Source organism: Hyposmocoma kahamanoa, unplaced genomic scaffold, assembly GCF_003589595.1.
Source record: "Hyposmocoma kahamanoa isolate Upper Pololo Valley unplaced genomic scaffold, ASM358959v1 67, whole genome shotgun sequence".
Lineage (NCBI taxonomy): Eukaryota > Metazoa > Arthropoda > Insecta > Lepidoptera > Cosmopterigidae > Hyposmocoma > Hyposmocoma kahamanoa.
The window spans coordinates 5,766,079-5,786,908 of NW_020653855.1; the positions used below are offsets into that span (position 1 = coordinate 5,766,079).

At 37.5% G+C, this 20,830-nt stretch overlaps 1 protein-coding gene across 1 annotated transcript in view; it reads left to right on the top strand.

The window, feature by feature from the left end:
- The first annotated feature begins 485 nt into the window (after positions 1-485).
- Positions 486-20,830, top strand: part of LOC113232155 (transcription factor SUM-1) — a 52,032-nt gene continuing 31,687 nt past the window's right edge. Inside the window, exon 1 of the mRNA XM_026466793.1 lies at positions 486-776. Coding sequence (XP_026322578.1) covers positions 486-776 — 291 coding nt within the window. The remainder of the gene's footprint in view (positions 777-20,830) is intronic.

Genomic DNA, 20,830 nt, shown 5'->3' on the forward strand with positions numbered 1-20,830 from the left:
GAAATATTATTTATTTATACGTTTTAATTACGTGTCTTACTGTGCATGTAGACTTCGTCGGGCGCTAGACAGTTTATTAATAGAAGACATATTTTGTAAATCCCAGCTCGATACACCCCTCGGCTGAAATCAGTGTCGTCAGTGTCGCGGCGCGCGTCGCCCGGAAAAAAAAGGAAATTTTACGCGGGAAAGTTTGGTTTCACATATTTGAAAGTTGGTTTCCGGGAGTTGCAGTGGTCGTTTGTGTTATAGTTAATAGTTAAAAAAATTGATATTGTTTTTGCTTTATAAATAATTTATATCTAAATTAATAATAGTTTCGACTTTCGTTATACAAAATATTGTGAACAATTTTATAAAAAAAGTTGTTTAGAGTTTAAAAAGAGTATGTTTTCGTTTACAAAAAATATGAAGCTATAACGCATATTTCGCATAGTGGCGTAGGCAGAATATAAAATAAAAAAGGTTCCTAAATTCATAGAAATATGTCATACAATACGTTTTACGAGTCGTTTAGCTGCAAAGAATTCCAAAAGAACGTCGACGCAAATTCAAACAACATGAAGAACGAAAACAAAATGGTTGACGATCAAAATGGTGGGAAGGTTGAAATTATATTACAAAATGAGGGTAAAGAAGACGAAGATCATGTTCAGCATATTTTAGGGCCTAGTAGGCGTTGTTTGGCGTGGGCCTGCAAAGCTTGTAAAAGAAAAACTGCAGCTGTCGACAGGAGAAAAGCTGCTACCTTAAGAGAAAGGCGGAGATTGAGAAAAGTAAGTTATTTCAAGGAGCGGCGAAGAATATCGAAAAATCCAGTACAAAGATTTTTAACAAATACACATAGCAGAGTTTCGACAACTCGGTAACTTGACCCGTAGCTCAGTTAGTAAGAGCAGTACTACGGTGCAGTATGGTCGTGGGTTCAAGTCCCATTGGTACGAAAAAGTATATCTGTGTTCGATGTTAGTATTAATAATTTAACTGCCTCCATGATCGAACGGTTACCACAATGGACTGCCAAGCAGAGGTCTCGGGTTCGATGACCTGACCGGTAGAAATATTTCGAAGAAGAAGAACAATGTGCGATGTAATTATACAGCGAAAAGAGGTTAAAACATAATTTCGTTATTCAAAAGGCCTATATAAAGGTGTTTTCAGATTTTTTATGTATTTATTACTTCGTTTCGGAAATATAAAATCGAACAACAGTCGATCTTGACTGTCGATATCCGCAGTCAAGAACAACAAACGAAATCTACAATGTCCCGAGAATAAGCAGTATCTTGCACATAGGTCTTTGTTCTACGGATGAGTCGATTTATAAGGCCTACATCTATTTCTCTCTTAAGTTTGCGTGTAATTTGTGGTTGTGTATATGTGTGTCCGTGGCAACTGCGATACAGGGTTTCCCTAGTGCGAGGCTATAAGTGTGTGCGTTTATATATTATAATAATCACAAGTTATTTCAATTTTGACGATCTCAGTGACCCAACGGTTTGCAACTTTTTGAAATCGTACCGAATGTTCTTTCTCGTTTTCCATCCGACATCTGTCAGAACAATTAGGTAAATTAAAAAACAATCTCGGGCATGAAGCCTCATTCGCATCTTGCGTTTTTTAATTTCATCGAGTATTACTTATTTGACTGTAGTTGTTTTGGAAGAATGTCGGACGGAGAACGACAGGATAGGACCACGTTTGAGTGGTCTGGGTTGCCTAGAGCGAATTTGTTTGCTCTGACGCTCATAGTATACAGAATTTCCAAGTTTTAGTCCAGGTAATTGGAGTTAATATCAAGTGACGGGATGAACAAGTCATATACCTGATGAGTCCATGGGACCTGCCAGTGTCCCTGGAGCCGCAGATTTCAGAATTTATGTTTTTAACAAACGAAAAAGTCATTTGAAAAATGTATATCGAATACTATACGTGGTCTATTTAGTTCAGTTGATATAAAAAAAAACAATTATTGGTATATGTAAAGTACATATTATAAAAAAAAAATAAAATAAAAATCATTTATTTCAGGCCGTAAGCCCATAAAAAAAAAGCACAAAAATAAAATTAAAAAAGAAAAGAAAAGGGGTATTAGTAACACAACACATCTTAAAACTATGTTAGTACAAAATTGACACAATACAATTAATATATACATATGTTAGGAATCACTACCTACTTTATATGTCCAGTAGTGATCCCTAACATGAAATTCAGCATTGCGCTATCAATGCGACACGCAAACATCTCCAGGATGCCGCTGCCACCACCACGCACTCTTTTCAGCAGAGACGTCACTTTTTTGCGTCTAACTGCGTAAAAGTCGTCAGTCCGCGCTTCAGCGAACATGCCGGACGCGCTGCAATGCCGTGGTAGTCCCAACAACATCCTGAAGATGTTGTTGTATTGCACTCTCAGAGTATTGTAAGTACTCTGGGTATACCTGACCCATAGACCACTCGTGTACATGGATTGGCAAAAAGCTTTGAAAAGCGTGATTTTTACCTCTCCTGTACATCGAGCGAATCTACGAGCAAGCATATTTCCACGCACAGCCAGAGCCCTGCGCTCCCTCTCTATATCCATGTCGTCTTTTAAATTGTCTGTTACGACGTGTCCCAGATATTTAAAACTATATGCTCTACCGAGAGGCACGCCACCGAGCACTAGCGATGGTACAACGTTAGGGAGGCGGTTGCCTGCTTTGAAAACAAGCAACTCACTTTTTTTTTTATTGAACCCAGCGGTTTTCTTGTAAAATTTCGAGGTAAGTTTGTGTTTTTTTCTATCGTGTAAATTTTTTGGAATCGTATTTTCACATCGTATACTACTCAGTGTACATATCCTCAATTTTATTTTTGTCCAAAGTAATGGATTCAACACTTTCACTGGTAAGCGGAATCAACCAAAGCCATTTGAATAATATAATAATAATAAGATTTTTATTTTATTTTATTTATTTATTTCTATTCAGGTTACAAAGACCCATAAATTCATGCTTTATAGACTAACATACATAATAATACAATTCTATATAAAAAACACTCTATATAATATATACCTTAAGGAATAACATACAAACAATATAATAAAACACTATTTCTAACCAATCTACACGAATTGCACTTGTCGGCGACGTGTGACGCAATCTGGTGTCAGGTAGCCGGCCGCAGAATCGCCGATACTTGACACCCTTCGGCCAAAACCCTTCCTTCATGAAGGTCGACAAATGTTCGGTCGGTACTCTCACCACAAACGAAATAAAATTCACGTTGTGGCGTGACTCCAACCGCTCGACCCTCAAGGTGTATTTGGCTTTATGTCTGATGTATTCCACTATCTCCTCAGACTTCGTGGAGTAATGCAGTCGTGAGATGCGTCGTCGGTATGGCCGGAACCAGCAGGACGTTCGGTCCTGTTGGTGCTGTGCCACACTGATTACGGCTGGTGGGCTTCCTCTTCATCACCTTTGTGAAGCCGTCCACATCACACAGGTCCGTCTGCCTCTGTGGTTTTGCAACTTCAGAGACAGGCTCACGGGTATTGTTTTTGTTCTTAGCCGATTGCCGCCGCTAGAGTTTCGAAGTGGTGGGTCGGCTATATAATGTTTATTGGTACAAAATAGTTACCACACTATAGTGAAGTCCCTGACACTTGGGAGTCAGTGTACTCTCTCAAACATTTGACACAGCTTATATTACCTATTTCTTAACAATTTTAATAGGCACATGATTAAATATGAATATTTTATTTTATATTACCAAGTGACGGGATGAACAAGTCGTGCGCCTGATGATAAACTACACTCCTGTCCACAACAGTTGCAGTGCCACTCAGAGCTTTAAATCGCATCGATCTGAAGGGCACTGCCACTGCGCTTGCCACCCTGAGACGTAAGTTGACAAGTCCCATGTGCCTGTAATTTCACCAGCACCCTTACCCTTCTAAACCGGAACACAGTAATGCTGACATTACTGCTTTGCGGCATAAAACAGGTAAGGTGGCAGTACTTCCCTGGACGAACTCTTTCACAAGGAGCTCTACAACTGCTAAACTGCTCTACTGCTGTGTGGTCTTTGCATTGTTATTATTCAATGGAAACTGTGATAAGATGGGCCACACTTAACGACGTAAATGTTTGCTTAAGCTTGCTAAGTTACCAGGGCCGTAAAAACTAATAAAAAAAGTAACGAAGGTTAGTTGGACAAAGGTTAGTTGGAAGAAATCCCTTTATGGTCTATCCACACATATCCGGACCGTGCCCGGGATGTGGACGGGCCGTGCCCCTGACGGATCAGGGGCTCAAAAAAATATCATTGCGTATATTTAGTATGTACTCGTTTACACATGTCCGTGTCCGGGCCGGCGCCGGGACGGGCCCGCAGGTCATACAAACTAGCACGCCCCGGCCACGTCCCGAGCACGGCCCTGATGTGTGTGGATAGTCCTTTATGGGGTAAGCTTGCCTTTTTATATTAATATTTGAAATTGTTTCATAAAATTTGTAATTTACGTTGTGATACAATAAAGTGTTACCATGTATACATAAAAAAAAACAATATGTCAAAATTGTTCGTTAAATATAATACCTACGGACTTACCACATTTATTCATTTATTAAGACGCACAAAGTGATTTTCGCTCTTATTACATGGACATAAAGATTTTTCTGACGATAAGTGCGGTGACTTCCTTATCATAATTTAAATTTAAATTTGAAGTGCTAGCCTAAAATTTAATGCCCTTGACCCTGTACTTTACGTCTCTCTACATAGCATTCAAACTTGCATTTATAGAAAGTAATACAAACCTCCATCACAAACACTTACACAGGGTGTTCTGTACCTGTAAACTATAGATGGTAATTTTCAAGTAATTTCAGCGGCAATTTTAATTTTTTATGTATATTTTTGAAATTTTAAATAATATTTCAGGTTACTCTCGAATATTCAATAATACTTTAAGATTATCACAATATTGAAATTAGAAATTGCCACCGAAATTAGGGAACGAAAACTAACTTGACAATTACCCAGATAATGTTCAAGCGTATGAATGTTCACCTTAAATTAAAATTTTAACTTATAACACTAAAAAGTTTTGTTGGTAGCACTTTTGAAAATTAAACAAAAAAAGATTAATGTTGAAAAATAAAATTTATATTTCGTACCCTCGTAATAACTTTTAAATATCACTTGAAAGTCAAACTAACACGACCTACAGGAAACAAATCGGTCATTCTTTTACTAGTGTTCACTACCTAATTTCCGTGGCAACTTTTATTATTTAAATGCTCAAGTACATTATCATGTAATTATTAAATAATATTTCTCGATGCAATATTCGACCACAAAATAATATTGCACGATAAAAAATCGAATACTTAAATAATATAAATCACCACGAAAATTAGGTAATGAACACTACCGTCCGCGAATAACCGAAATTATGTATATGGGAAATTTTATCTTTCCTATTTAAGGACTAAAAAGTTAACGACTAATGTCGTATATAAGAATCTTAAATCTTTCTTACATTTTTAGGTAATAATTGAAATTGGGGTGTACGAAAAGAGCCTCCCTGCAATGACGTACAAAGTATATCAACGAACTCCAGGTTCCTTAAGGGTTCTTTTTCAGATAACAGAGGTCAGTAGCGACCACCCACACATTGTTTTTGTCAATCAATAACATTTTAGTAGCAGTAGAGTTCGTCCAGGGAAGTTGTGCCACCTTACCTATTTCTACCGCTAAGCAGTAACGTCAGCATTACTGCGTTTCAGTTTGGAAAAGTAAGTGCACAGATACATGACGCACGGCGATCGTCCAGTTACTATGGTTACCACGCTATCACGTACATTAATGGCGAATGTGAATTCTAATTAGCAACAACATTTAAATTCCTTTAAATTCAAATTCAAATTCAAAATAATCTTTATTTCATAGGTAAGCATTATTACACTTGAAATCGTCACAATGGTTAAACTCTACCGCTCATTCGTAAGGCAGATTCCCCTGAGAAGAATGAGCAAGAAACTCTAGGGGTTGCTCTTTGTAAATAACATTTACAATATTTTTTTTTTATTTGAAACATCAGAGGACGAGAGCTAAACGGGTTACTACCACGGATTTTTGTCATCCAAGTACGCAGAAGTTGTATAATAACCTTTAGTATAAAGTTTTTGTTTCACTATAGTTTTAAACCTCGTGAAAGGCAAATTTTGTATATCAACCGGAATCTTGTTATACAAGCGTATACATTGCCCCTTAAATGATTTTTTGACTTTGTGAAGACGACTATCAAGAAAAGCTAGTTTATTATTATTCCTCGTATTAATGTTATGTCTGTCACTATTTTTCATAAAGAAATTACTATTCCTTTTAACATAAATTACATTTTCATAAATGTTCTGTGAGGCTAGTGTAAGAATGTTAATTTCCTTAAACTTATCTTTGAACTTTGAATAATACAACCGCGCGGTCGCCGCGAAGACCAAAGGTAAGCCAGAAGACTTTGCTGCCGAGCGTAACACACAGCAGGAAAATGGTAGATGAAAGAAAAACAGTTGAACTTTACATAACAGATAGGAAATGAAATTATTTTTCCGGATGTAAATCGCGTATATTTGCTTTTTCAAACAAACCGACGTTTCGGGCCCTTTACAGGTCCCATGGTCACGGTTGACTGTTGACAAATATACGCGATTTAAATCCGGAAAAATAGTTTCATTTCCTATATGTAACAATCGCGAAAACCTAAGATTTTTTTTTATATTTATTAAGGCTTTGGCAAAGCCATCAGCCTAAACATGAAGTTTAAATATGTTTCTGTAAATATGGCCGCCACAAAGAGGATAGGCAATTTGAGGCGGCGTGCTTGGATTGACTCGGGATTCCTTAAAACGGGCCGATGCGGGTATTCTAGTTCGAGATTCGTATAATTTCGCGTTTTAATCTTCGATTAAGGCACAATAGCACTATCCTATTCCACTTTAAACTAGATTTCACAAAATAATTGAAAGTCAAAATAAAAACGACACTTTTCCCTCCAAAAAGTCCAGAGCGAATCCGAATACCTAAGAACTCGATATTTACATAACAGTTTTTTTTAAAAGAGAAAGATTTTCTTCGAATGCCTTCTGAATTTACAGCTCATCAATTTTTATTCTTGTTAATACTTTTATTTTGTGTGATTATGTGATTATTGAAATTGTTTTAGTTGTTCGACGAATTAAAATAATTTAATAAGCACAATTAATTATCATTGTCAATTTAACGTCAACAATAATAAGAATAAAATACTAAATAGAATATAATACCAACGGATTTATCTTAACGGATATAATGGCGTAGATGAACGTGTCATTATCTGTTCTTTTCGTAATCGAAAGAATATATTAGGTGCACCACAGTCCATTGTCTAGTTCGAATTTCGAAAATCTCTTCCACGTGCAAAAAAGCTTTTGTTCGCAGATTTGTAATGAGAAAGAAATCCTTTCCGAGTTAGTGAGGTGAAAAATAAACTAAACATTGTTTATTTCAGACATCATCCATAGTAATATTATTAGCAAATTAAAGAATCGCGCACGCTATGATGGCCGTTTCGACGTTTGTCCGCTCATCAAGTTTCGTATTAATTCATAACTACGTGGAAGGAGCTAATTCCTGTACATTGTTATCAATAGTGACATGCAGAAAAATTTATGTATTAGGATGTATAAGTTAACGACACAACTCGGCGTCTGTTTTCCGAAATTCGAAATTTAAAAAATCAGATGGGATCGCTGGCCAGTACAACTTCTGCCTACGGCAAACTCGCGTCAAAGCTCAATGCAAAACAGAGCAGTTTCGAATTGCCGTTCTATTAAAACTTTTTAATCAGCTACCCTTTGCAATACTAGTTATAAACCTAAAAACTTATAGATGCGACACGCATTTGATTATATTTTTATCGATAATGAATTGAGATTTCACCTCACTATTGTAATCTGTCATAACAGCCATCATAGCGTGCCGGTACCATCTATGGCCGGTACGTAATAACAATTTGTCTTAAAATTAGGTTAGTAAGTAATTAATTAATTTAATTATTTATGTATTTAAAATAAAAAAGGATGCACAATTAACCAACGACACCGTTTTTTCCGTACAATGCGAACACTGAAAACGCTGCTGATTTTCTTTATCGTTTGGCACTCGCTTGAGTAAAACAACAACGACGTGAATCAGTGTGACTATTTTCTCAATCCTATGCATTGACTTACAATTATATGGACGTCGGGTCCGCGCTAAAAAGTGTCCGCACTTGTAAGGCGCTAAAATCGTATACAGAGCGCGACACTCCGCTTTAGTCTTCATTTGTTCTACTGACAGCGCGATACTGCGATGACATTACATTTTAAATTTCGAATAGGTTGACTTGGGACATTTTTTTCGTGGTTTTTGTATTAGACCCGTCGTCCATTTATTTGTAAGTCAATGATCCTATGTAAAAATTGTATGCCCAATGTGCCCAAAGCATCGAGTATATAACCAGAAATAGAGACGAAATGTCATTTAATTGGTTTGAAAACTGCGCTCCGATTGGCCAGCCCGAATTCAAAACAAATGGCGGGTGTCGTCAATTGTTTCACTTCAAATCGACCAGTTTAACTTGAGCTGTGTGAGTGTTTACTATTTCAGTTTTCTAATTTATGATTTCAACGCAAACGAGAGTTGATGTTTGAAATTGATATAAGGCCCATTTGCCTGATGAGTTACCAGGGATGGATGGGCCTTATTTCGTCTCTATTTCCGGTATAACAGTTGCAGTGCCACTCAGAGCTTTAAATCCCAAAGATCTTAGGGGCACTGCCACTGCGCCCACCACCTTGAGACATAAGTTGACAAGACTTTTGAATTTTTTTTCGACTTTTCTGCCATAGCGTCATACGGCAACATAATTCGTTAGCGTCTTCAAATGTCTTAATTACAAGTTTGTATAAAATAAATTCTTTAGGGTTTTCAAATTATAATAACGGCCTATCTAAGTTTGGAAATAAAATCCTATTTAAAAGAAACTCCAATGACTAATTAGAATGTAACCGGACTGATGTATCTATCTGATATATATAAACAATCAGTTTCTTAGTTTCTTAACGTTGAGCGACATCTAGCTGCCAAAAAACGAATTTCAGTACCTACGTATGCATATGGTCCACATTTAGTTCACGTAATATCAAATGTACTGTTTTGACCGATTTGTAATAAGCTAATAAAAGATTAACTACTTCATTACAAAAAAATAAAGTCTATAATTTCTTCTCCAAAATGCTACACGAAAAAATGGTAAAACTGACAAAAAAGTTCCCAAAATCAGGTATAGATGGCACGTTTCACAAAAAAAATTATTTGTGTCCGAGTTACCAGTGCAATAGTCTGTGGTATGTTATTAATTAACTCAGTTTTTTTTGTTATGGCTTCACTTCATGCCTTTTAACTGTACCAGTATACAAAATAATTTCCTCTGAACTTTCGTCTCGTCACAAACTCAGCACCATACAGCTTCTATTGACTCTGTTTAAGGCTTATATAGTTTATTTTGATATAATAATACAACGAATATATTTCATTCAATTACGTAACATATAACCTCCAAAATTTCAAACGAATACCTTTAACTCCTGACTTCTCAGAATAGTAAGCCCAAAATAGTTTTATTGAAGCAAAATCAGCCTTATTGACATTTTTTATTAGCAAGAAAAAATAGTTAGATGCCAATATCCACCGAAATGCAACGGCGTTAATTACTTATATTAAGGAGGGTAGTATGCTTTGCGCTACTTAAAAACTTGTATAGAAATATAGGTACTTCAAAATTAACTCTTTAATCTTCGGAAACAACGTCTCCGGGAGAGACGAGAATAAAATCCCGGCGGCGATCACGTTCTCGGGATTACCGCGATTATGGGATATTGTGGGGATTTGGAATAGATTGTTTCGGTGATTTGTTTACCAATTTTTTTATTAGATATCTTATAATATTGATAGCATCGAGAGAAATAAGGGCCATCCATCCCTGGCAACCCATCAGGCAAATGGGCCTTAAGTCACTTTTAAATATCAACTCTCGTTTGCGTTGAAATCACAAATTAGAAAGCTGAAATAGTTAGTATACACACACTTAAAAAATTTCGAAAAACGAAATTTTGTTCCAAATTTTTAAAAATGAAATCTAATACGATCTTCACTTATGGGATCGCTGGCCAGCACAACTTCTACCTCAGGCAAACTCGCGTCAAAGCTCAATGCAAAACAAAGCACTTTCGAATTGACGATATAATAAGTAAACATTATTAAAACTTTTTAATTAGCTACCTCTTGCAATACTAGTTATAAATCTAAAAACTTATAGATGCGACACGCATTTGATTATATTTTTATCGATAATGAATTGAGATTTGACCTCACTATTGTAATCTGTCAAAACGGTCATCATAGCGTGCCGGTACTGTAGATGGTTCGGACATGTAGAGAGAAAGAATTAAAGAAGATCGACGAAACAGTGTGAGCGAGCAAGTTGGTACAGGCCGACCAAGGCGAACTTAACATAACCAAGTTGAGGCCATATTAAAGAAGTGCCAAGAGTACCTTTAACAGAACGAGCGTGTATGAAAGCACTGATGCGTATTGATGAGGTGAAAGATGTGTGTTAGGACCGTAGCAAGTCGATGATAGTGGTCTCTGACTGTCTACCTCGATGGGGAAAAGGCGTGAAGTATATGTATGTATATATCACGCTAAAATAAAAAGTTGTATAATATTTATAGTATATTATACAACCCATATTAGGGTGCGTACAGATCTGGCGAATGTGCCAGAAATGCGCCTGTTTGCGAAAGGCTCGCGAACTGCACACAAGCATTACGTTGTGAGATATTATATTAACATCATAGTAACATGTATTAATGGCACGCGTACAGCACGCGTACAGCACGCGTGCAGTACGCGAGCAGCGTGCGCGCGGCGCATATGCAGCGCCTCCGCCAGATCTGTACGCACCTTAATGTTTGATATTTTTATAAAATTTATCAATTAAACATAAACTTAAAATAAAAGAAGCATCCACACAGTAATAACAAGAATAATATAGTTCTAAAAAGGAGACGCATCAGTATCTTTAGAAGAAGCCTCTTCTTCTTTTTTCTTTTTGTGTTTAGAGCACTTACACAACTGTGCAGAGCATAAATCGTCCACAACTTAACCTCTGTCAGTCAGGCATGTGATTCAAATAAATTCCCCTAAGAGGCAGTACATCTAATTGCTTTTAAAGCGGTATTTTTACACCCATCGTCTCTTGAGACGTGCTGTCGCGACAAATTAGCTGCGCGTGCGACTATTGACATGTTTGTAGCCGTCGTCGCTTGCATTTGAAGAAATACTTATTTAACCCGTATTTAACGCTATGGCCATGTCGTAAGGCATAATTTTCTATAAAGATTTATTCCGGCATGTATGTGTATCTCTAGCTGTAACCCATTATACATGGTGAAGTTTAAATCTTATAAGATACTTCAAAGTACTTATTCATAGCAATAAATTGTTAGAAAAAAAATCAGCAACACCTAACCACGAAGTCCAAAAATTTGTCTTTTCTTTCTAGAACTTTCACTTTGTTTTATTACACTAAACACATTACCAATTACAATTTATACTTACGATTACATACCGTTTTATAAACTTAAATGTAACATTTCATGGTGTTCCTGTAATTTAAGATAGTATGTTACTGCATCCAGCCACTTTTCTCAGGTCGTCCGTCCATCATGCCGCAGGGCGTCCTACGCTACGTTTTTCTTGACGTGGTCGACACTAATTAATTAATTCTTATAAGTGACCCTTTCGAACGGCATCATAAAAATACTGATTTTTTCACACTTCGGTTCAATTCCCCGAAGAGGCAAGCAACTTTTAAAAGCCTTTGAATGCAGTATTACTTACTTTTATAAATAAAATAATGTCTACATGTTTAAGAAAAAGAAAGACAAACCGGTGACATCTTTTAAAAGTGCTACTTTTTTGTACTATGTGTTGTTCTTTATATGGTCTTTAGTTAAGTAACGATTTAAATTTAAATTTTACATATCTTATAACCCTTACATGTTCTACAATGTTACTTTTCCCTACACATGAAGCAGCATATCCTATCTACAATATATAGAGTACATTCGCTCCGTCCCGCATAGTTGTTGGACACTCTGTATGTGTAAAATTTTATAACTCTTATAAAAATATTATTAAGTTTATTTAATATCATGATTTTTTACTACCATAACATACTAACAGATGGCGCTACCGCAAAAAAGTCGATAAAAACCAAAAACAAAGATGAGAGAGATGAGAGAAGCAAGCACATAGTAAAAAACGTAAGATCTGCTGGTCAGTTACGTAGCTTAGTTGGGCACGGTTTGCTGAAGGCTGACGTTATCCAGCCGGATCGAAAGAATAATTAATGTAGATATACTATATACTGGGACTGAATCCCTAACGAGGTCATACGTCAGAGAATTAAAGTGATTGCCATAGCTCGCAAAATCAGTAAGCTTAAGTGGCCGTGGGCCAGGCTTGTCTGCAGGAGGGTTGATCGCCGATGGAGCAGACTTGTTCTCGAATGGTGACCACGTCAAGGGAAATGTGGTGTGGGACGCGCTGCGGCTAGATGGGGGCGGCACAACCGGGAGAGTTGGCGTGCTCAAGGGGAGTGAGGGAGGGCATTGGATGCGTGTAATCTGATGATGATGGACACATAAATATCTTTGTATTAATAATTATAACAAACTAGTGCAGTAATTTCATAAAAAAATATTGGTTATCATAGAAATGTTATTAAATTTTAAATAAGCCATACAAACGGGTTGACATACGTTAGTCAACGGCTTAAATACAAGAACAAAAGCTATTTTGTTGACTGTACATTTCACTGACGCAAGCGATCTCATTTGTAAAGACAAGTGATCCCTAGAGAGGCGTACGTCACTCTAAAAGCAATGAAAGTTTAGAGCTACTCAATGAGGATAGTTTATTTCAATGGTTAAGTGGTCGTGTTGTTAAATTTTAGTTTATTTTCTGTAGCTTCAATCGGGAACTACAAAGGCACGACATACACTATTTACAATAATTTACCGAAAGTACTGAGGTCTGGAAAAAACCTTATACTATTTAAAAAACGGATTCCTTACTTGAGATAGAATGCCGTTTGATCGGACATTAATTGCTCGAAAATGTTGGCTCGATTGGTTGGTTAAATTATTTCGCCACGTATTTTGAAATGTTGAGAGTGAGTCTTGACAATCACACAGATATCTCTAACATAAATGCTGGCAAGAGGAAGTATATTGAGTTTTTGAACAAGGGTTTGCATGTGTCATCTGGTTCTTTTGTACAATAAATGCCCTACATCTACTCTACCTTAATACAGAGGAGACGTACCCGTGATAAGCCATCTTTGCAGCTTCGTGAGATACAGTTTGTCTTAGCCTACGTAGATCAAAGACAAATTTATTCAGCCTATTGAACACATGATCAATGTGATATTTCCACTTTAAATGTTCGTCAAATTTGACTCCCAGGATACTAAAACAGTCCACTTCATCTACCACTTGTTTATTATAGTCACTTGAATAGGCAACGGATTACAATTATGCGATCTGAACTGCATGAATTTTGTTTTGCTAATCTTATGTTTAAGTCATTCTCATTTAACCATTTGATCACACTATGTAGTGCTTCATTCATTTCCATTTCAAAGTTGTCTCTACCATAGCATTTTAATATAAGGGTGGTGTCGTCTGCGAACAGTATGCTTTCGTGATCTGTGGCGTTTGGAAGATAATTTATGTATAGACTGAAAAGAACCGGTCGTAAAATACTTCCTTGTGGAATGCCGCTGTTTTTGGTTTCAAAATTTATAAATAATAATACGACTTTCACAAATTTTATTTATTGTCGTACTCTGTGTCCTATCTTTTAAGTAATTCTTAATCCAGTCAAACGCTGTGCTTCTGATTCCACATTTGTCTAATTTTAATAAAAGTTTAGAATGATTAACATAATCAAATGCCTTGCTCATATCAAGAAAAATTGATGCTACTGGAATTCATTAATTTCATTTTCATTTCATTGATACTTTTTGTTATAATCGTTAGAAAGTCATAGCAAGCAAGTGTCGTGGATCTTCCTTTTCGAAATCCATACTGCGAGGGATGGAGTATGTTATACTTTTGTATAAAGCTATTTAGTCTAATTAAAAAAGCTTTCTCAAATATTTTCGATGGAATAGGTATCAGAGTAATAGGTCTGTAATTGTTTGTATCTAAAATGTCACCTTTTTTTATACATATAACGGTTTAACAATACACTGTTTCAATTTTTTTGGAAATATTCCTTCCACACGAAAGATTAATAATATGTACAAGGGGTTAGCAGATGTGTGAAGTGCACAGTTTTATAATTTTCGTATTTATTTCGTCAAAGCCACAAGATTTACTATTTTTTAATGACATTATTGTATTGTAAATTTCTTTTTCAGTAACTGGTGTCAAGAATATTGAATTAAATATACATTGAATGTCTGATGTCACGTGATTTCGAGTCAAGTTGAAATTACTAGTTACATTAAAAAGAATAGTATTGAAAATATTACAAATGTCAACAGGATTATGATATATATGGTCATTGAATTGTAGCGAATTAATGTCACCCTTATGGGTATCATTGGAGAGAGTGTGTGATATAGTATTCCAAATCGCTCTACATTTGTTGGTATTGCTTCTTACGTATTTAGTATTAGAAAGAAAGAAAGAAAGAAAGAAAGAAAGAAAGAAAGAAAGAAAATATATTTATTTGGTCCACATTACATTGACAAAAACTACTTTACAACAAAAATAAGGAACCAAAAAGGTCACCACTCAGCATGTGCCAGTTTGCTCACGGAGAAACAGACCGGCGCTGATATTCTGTGGCCACCACAACAGAAAGGACACCACTACAACGAACATACACTTTAACAACAGGAAACATATACATACATCAACTTAACATAATATAAAATATATAGGTTTTTAAACATCACAATAAACAAACAATCATTAAATAATGACAACTCTTACCACATATAAAAAATATATACACTATAAAATAATATAACATAACATATGCTGGCCTAAATAAACTACACAAAAAACAGACAAAAATAAAAAAATGAAATAAAATGAAAATTAAAAACAATAATAAAACAAATCAAGAAAAACACTTCACTTAAAAAAAATATTACTGATTCGTTGTGATTTTAATTTGCATTATGCTTCTATTATGTAGTTTATTGCACGATTTATTTAATTTTTCTTTTGTATGTTTGATTTGTAATACTCGTTTTGTTTTACACGACTTTTTTAAACCTTTAGTGAGCCAAAGCAATAATAAATGTAAATATATTTTTCAAGTGTATACTATTCTAAAATTTGAATGTCGAAGACTACATATATACTAGATCATCGCTGTTAGTAAAAATATAAATAAAACTGAAGAGTAACATAAAATTTTACTAAAATAACAATAAAAAGCAAATTTTCTTTAATCAAAACGTAGTAACGATATCGTTCATCTATCACATCAAGAGGTTGGACGAACGATTTGTTACACTCAATCATGGCAAAAATAGAGCAAAGAAAAAAAACAAATACTGTGTCTCCATCTTGGTTCCGCAGATAGTAAGTCACTTTGCTTTGAAAGTTCAAATGATGCCCTACGTTGCTCCTTAGTCTAATGACTTTACTGTTCTAAAAAAAATTGATACAACCTCAATTAGCTTTGGTTGATTCTGCATAACAGTGAAAGAGTTGAATTGATAAAAATATATAGTAAAATGATGAAGATACACATTGATTACTATACCGTGTGAAAACACGACTTCTAAAACCTTTCATGATAGAAAAAAAATGATGCAAACTTACCTCGAAGTTTTACGAGAAAACCGCCGCATTCAATAGGTACTTTACATATAACAATGATTTTTTTTTACATCAACTGAACTAAATAGGACACGTATACTATACGATATACATTTTTCAAATGGGTTCAATTTCGCTTCTAAAAAAATCATTCTGTAATAAAGGCAGCGTCTCTGGCGCTCAACTCAAGCAAAATGAACCGTATTAGTACATGTAGTAATTTAATAGGAGCTCCAAAGTTTTGTCCCCCGCAGAAGAGTGAACTGCTTGTCGGTTTTCTATCTGATGTACTTCGGAGAACGTGCGCAGGAACTTTTCAATTTACACCTTCCCTGTTCTCCTTCGGGCGACTGTAGAAGTGAGAAGTTCGACACACTTGTGACATTTTATTTATTGTTATTTATTTATTTGTATTTAGGTCACAAAGACCCATAAATAGATACCTTATAAACTAACATACATAATAATACAATTCTATATAAAAAACACTCATATAATATATACCTTAAGGAATTACGTACAATATAATAAAATACTATTTCTAACTAATCTACACGAATTGTAATTGTCGGCGACGTGTGACGCAATCTGGTGTTAGGTAAGGTAACCGGCCGTGGAATATATATGACACCCTTCGGCCAAAACTCTTCCTTCTTGAAGGTCGACAGATGTTCGGTCGGTACTCTCACCACATACAAATTAAAATTTACGTTGTGGCGTGACTCCAACCGCTCGACCCTCAGAGTGTATTTGGCTTTATGTCTGATGTACTCCACTATCTCCTCAGACTTCGTGAAGTAACGCAGTCGTAACAGGTACAGCAGCGTCGTCGGTATGGCCGGACGCAGCAGGAAGTTCGGTCCTGTCGGTGCTGTGCCACACTGGTTACGGCTGGTGGGCTTCCTCTTCCTCTTCATCCTCCGTCGGGACGGGGGTGAGGGCAGCAGGCGTGGCGCATCACGCACGACGGCAGCAGCGATTGGTGACGCAACCATTTGTGCCGACTCGACACTGCTGATGGATGCATGTTGCGCCACACGTCACGTGTTGCAACTCGGCTACGCTTGACTTCAGAGAAGTAATATCCTTCAGTAGCCTGGTGACATCGACGTGATCGAACGTGAATGTAGGCACGTCGTCCGGGTCAGTCTCCTTCAGGAGTGTGATAATATCCTGGAGACTCTTCACGCCTCCATCCCATGAAGGCTAAGTTAATCGGGATGATGCTTAGCTATTTTCACCTCAAAAAACATCGAGTATATAACCAGAAATGGAGACGAAAGAAGGGCCATATTCCTGGTAACACATTAGCGATACAGCTCTTATAAATATCAACTCCCGTTTGCACTGAAATATAGACAGGCCAACTATAGACCTGTGTGTACGTCTCCGTATATTCCAAAAAATATTCTGTATTTATTGTAATAAAGATAATATCACTAACAATGCCGTGCTGTTCTATTCGGTAGTGTGGGAAAAACAGCAAAACATTTAATTACAAACAAACGGAATCACATTTCATCGGTAATTAAATATGTAATTTTCGTCCATTATAGCAAAGCTCAAGGTAACTGGTCGATTTGAAGTGAAACAGTTGATGACACCCATTGACGACAGTCGTCAATTGTTTCGAACACGGGCTAGCCAACCGGAGCGCAGGGGGCCTACTATGAGCTTATAAGCAGCCAGCCAAGTTCCATGCAATTCACTTGACGTGGTAAAACTGAATTGCTTAAATTCGTATCATGACCTACACAAAGTTGTACGGGAATGGCATGACAGGATGATGAGTTTTACTTTTTAAACGTTAATTATTGTCTCTGCCTGGCTGGCTGACATCTAACAAGAGCGAGATGGAACTAAATACTAAATCATATGAAAGAAATAGACAGATGTAGTATCCTGGGAGCGTTCAAGCACCATTGACCAATTGTGTTCAAAATGAGAATAATTATACTTTTTTAATAATTTTTATTATTGATTATACTTATTGCGTTGTTTTGTAATATCGGCAACTTTTCAATCATACTTTACAATTTGTCGTACGACAAAATTACATGTCATGTCTAGTCATTATCATTGAAATGAATAGATCGATAGTTAATTAATAGTATTTATTTATTGACAATTGGCTATATATCCTAAAAAGACAGCAAATAATTATGAAACTGAAAATATAATAAAACTTAAAGGAAATTTCTTAGAAATGTAACAAATCTAAAAAAAGTTAGTCACGGAGTAACTTTATTTGAATTGCTTGTTTTGACAGATGAGACCGCCATGTGTATGGCAAATAACACGTCATGATGCGATTTTACTATGAAAGAAAAGGTAAATGGATTTCGAATGGGGAACGTAAACTGCATGGACAGTGAATTGTTTTTTGTGAGGTCATAGTACGAATTTGACAGGCAATCCAACTTACAGACTTAAATAGGATTGAAGCAATGCTCAAGTCAGGATTGCACTGGAAACACAAGCACTGGAAATACGACCCTAATGGCAGGGACTTGAGTATGATTTCGAGTGCTTTAAACCATATTCAAATCCTGACTTGAGCATTGAGTAGAGTTCTAGAATACGACCCTAAGAGCTCATGGTAAGCCCCCAGTTGTCACAGTACTGATATGGCAGAATAGTTTTCAAACAAATTAAATGACATTTCGTCTCTATTTCTGATTATATACTCGATGTCGAAAAATTACAAAAAATAACAATCGGAAATGTTTGCTTTACTTTCAAAAAACGAACACGCAACGTTTGTCGTTTATGGACCGTGCGACTTCTTCCCGGCCAAGGCCTGCAAAAAAGTAAGTATGCTAATTCAGCAACTATTCATTCAGTGTTGCAAGAAAATACCTACCTGTACCGCTTACTCTACAAAAAAAAGGCGGTAAAAGAAACTGAAGTGGTTCGGTATTGTGAAAACAATACTGTTCTAATGCTTTTACGTCTTTTTTGTATTTTCATTGTGAATATGAGTTCTAGTCAGAAGATTGATAACGAAAATATACTAATGCTCCGCCTAATTTAAAACCATAGGCAATGTTTTAGACAAAATTTAAAATATGGTGCTTACAAACACCCATCACATGCTTGGGGTACATGTTGACCTGGGCAGTCATTGCCGTGTCTACATGTGCCTCTACAGATCCCACCACGGCGACATGGAGACAACTCGTCTCATGGACCACCTTACTCGGGCGGCAGATGACGCGCAGGCGCAGTTTCCTACAGCGGAATTGGTGTTTTTAGGGGACTTCAATGCTCACCACGAGTCGTGGTTAAGTTCCTCTAAAACTGACCATGCTGGAAGAACTGCCCACACATTCGCTCTCACACACGATTTAACCCAACTGGTGAATCAGCCCACCCGGATTCCAGATAGGGTTGGTGACGCGCCCTCTTTGTTGGACCTTCTGCTGACGTCTCGCCCGGCTGGATATCGGGTGGAGGTCCAAGCCCCTCTGGGCACTTCGGATCACTGCTTGATATCCACTAAAGTGGCAACGTTACTGCCACCACCACCTACTGTGGCTAAACGCCGCATTTGGCATTATGCGTCGGCAGATTGGGACGGTATGCGGGACTATTTTGCATCCGTTCCCTGGCGGCAGCGCTGTTTTAGTGAGGTGGATCCAACAGCTAGCGCGACTGCCGTTGCTGATGAGATCTTAATCGGGATGGAATACTACATCCCGCATTCGGATCTCGTCAGTAAAGGGAGGCGCAACCGCTGGTTCAACCGTGAGTGTGCTGTGGCTGTTGAGAACAAACAGACTGCATACCGCGCTTGGATCAGGGGTCTAGCTTCAGACGATCCCAATACGAACTCACTTAAAACAGCCTACAATAATGCCACCAGGTCTTGCAAAAGAGCGTACATCAGAGCGGATGCTCAGCGCGTCGCACGAGTTGGCCAAGAACTCTTGACGCATCCCACAGGTAGTCGTAGCTACTGGCGTCTGGCCAGAGCCGTTGCGTCGAACTTCTGCCAGCCCTCGCTGCCACCGCTGAGATACTCTGACGGCAATCTAGCCCACAAGCCGCAGGATAAAGCCGACCTCTTGGCAAATCTGTTTGCGGCTAACTCCTGTCTCGACGACTGTAACGCACAGCCACCAACTCTACCTCACTGTGGCTACACGATGTCTGATATTCGTATCAGACAATGCGATGTGCGTACGCAGCTGCAGTCTCTCGACGTCCGGAAAGCTAGTGGTCCTGATGGTATCCCAGCGATTGTACTTAGGAATTGCGCAGCTGAGTTGACTCCCGTGCTAACGCGACTGTATCGTCTGTCGCTCTCTTCAGGTCGTGTGCCGGACTCTTGGAGAGAGGCTAATGTGCAACCAGTTCCCAAAAAAGGCGACCGATCAGACCCGCATAATTACCGTCCCATAGCCATTACTTCCATAATATGCAAGGTTTTAGAGCGGATCCTTAATAAACAACTGACCCAATACCTAGAAGATCACTCCATAATTAATGATCGGCAGTATGGGTTTCGTCCGAAACGATCAACGGGTGACCTTCTAGCGTACTTATCGCATATTTGGGGTGAGGCTATAGACAAACGTGGCGAATCGTTGGCTGTTAGCCTCGATATAGCCAAAGCGTTCGATCGGGTCTGGCACAAAGCCCTTCTCTCCAAGCTCCCGGCGTACGGTTTGCCAGCCCAGTTATGCAGCTGGATTGCCGATTTCCTTCGTGAGCGGAGAATTCGCGTCGTTTCTGACGGCAGCATTTCGAGGTTCGTGAATGTGAACACCGGCGTACCGCAGGGATCCGTCCTATTTCCCACGCTTTTCCTTCTGCATATCAATGATATGCTTCCACTTGGGA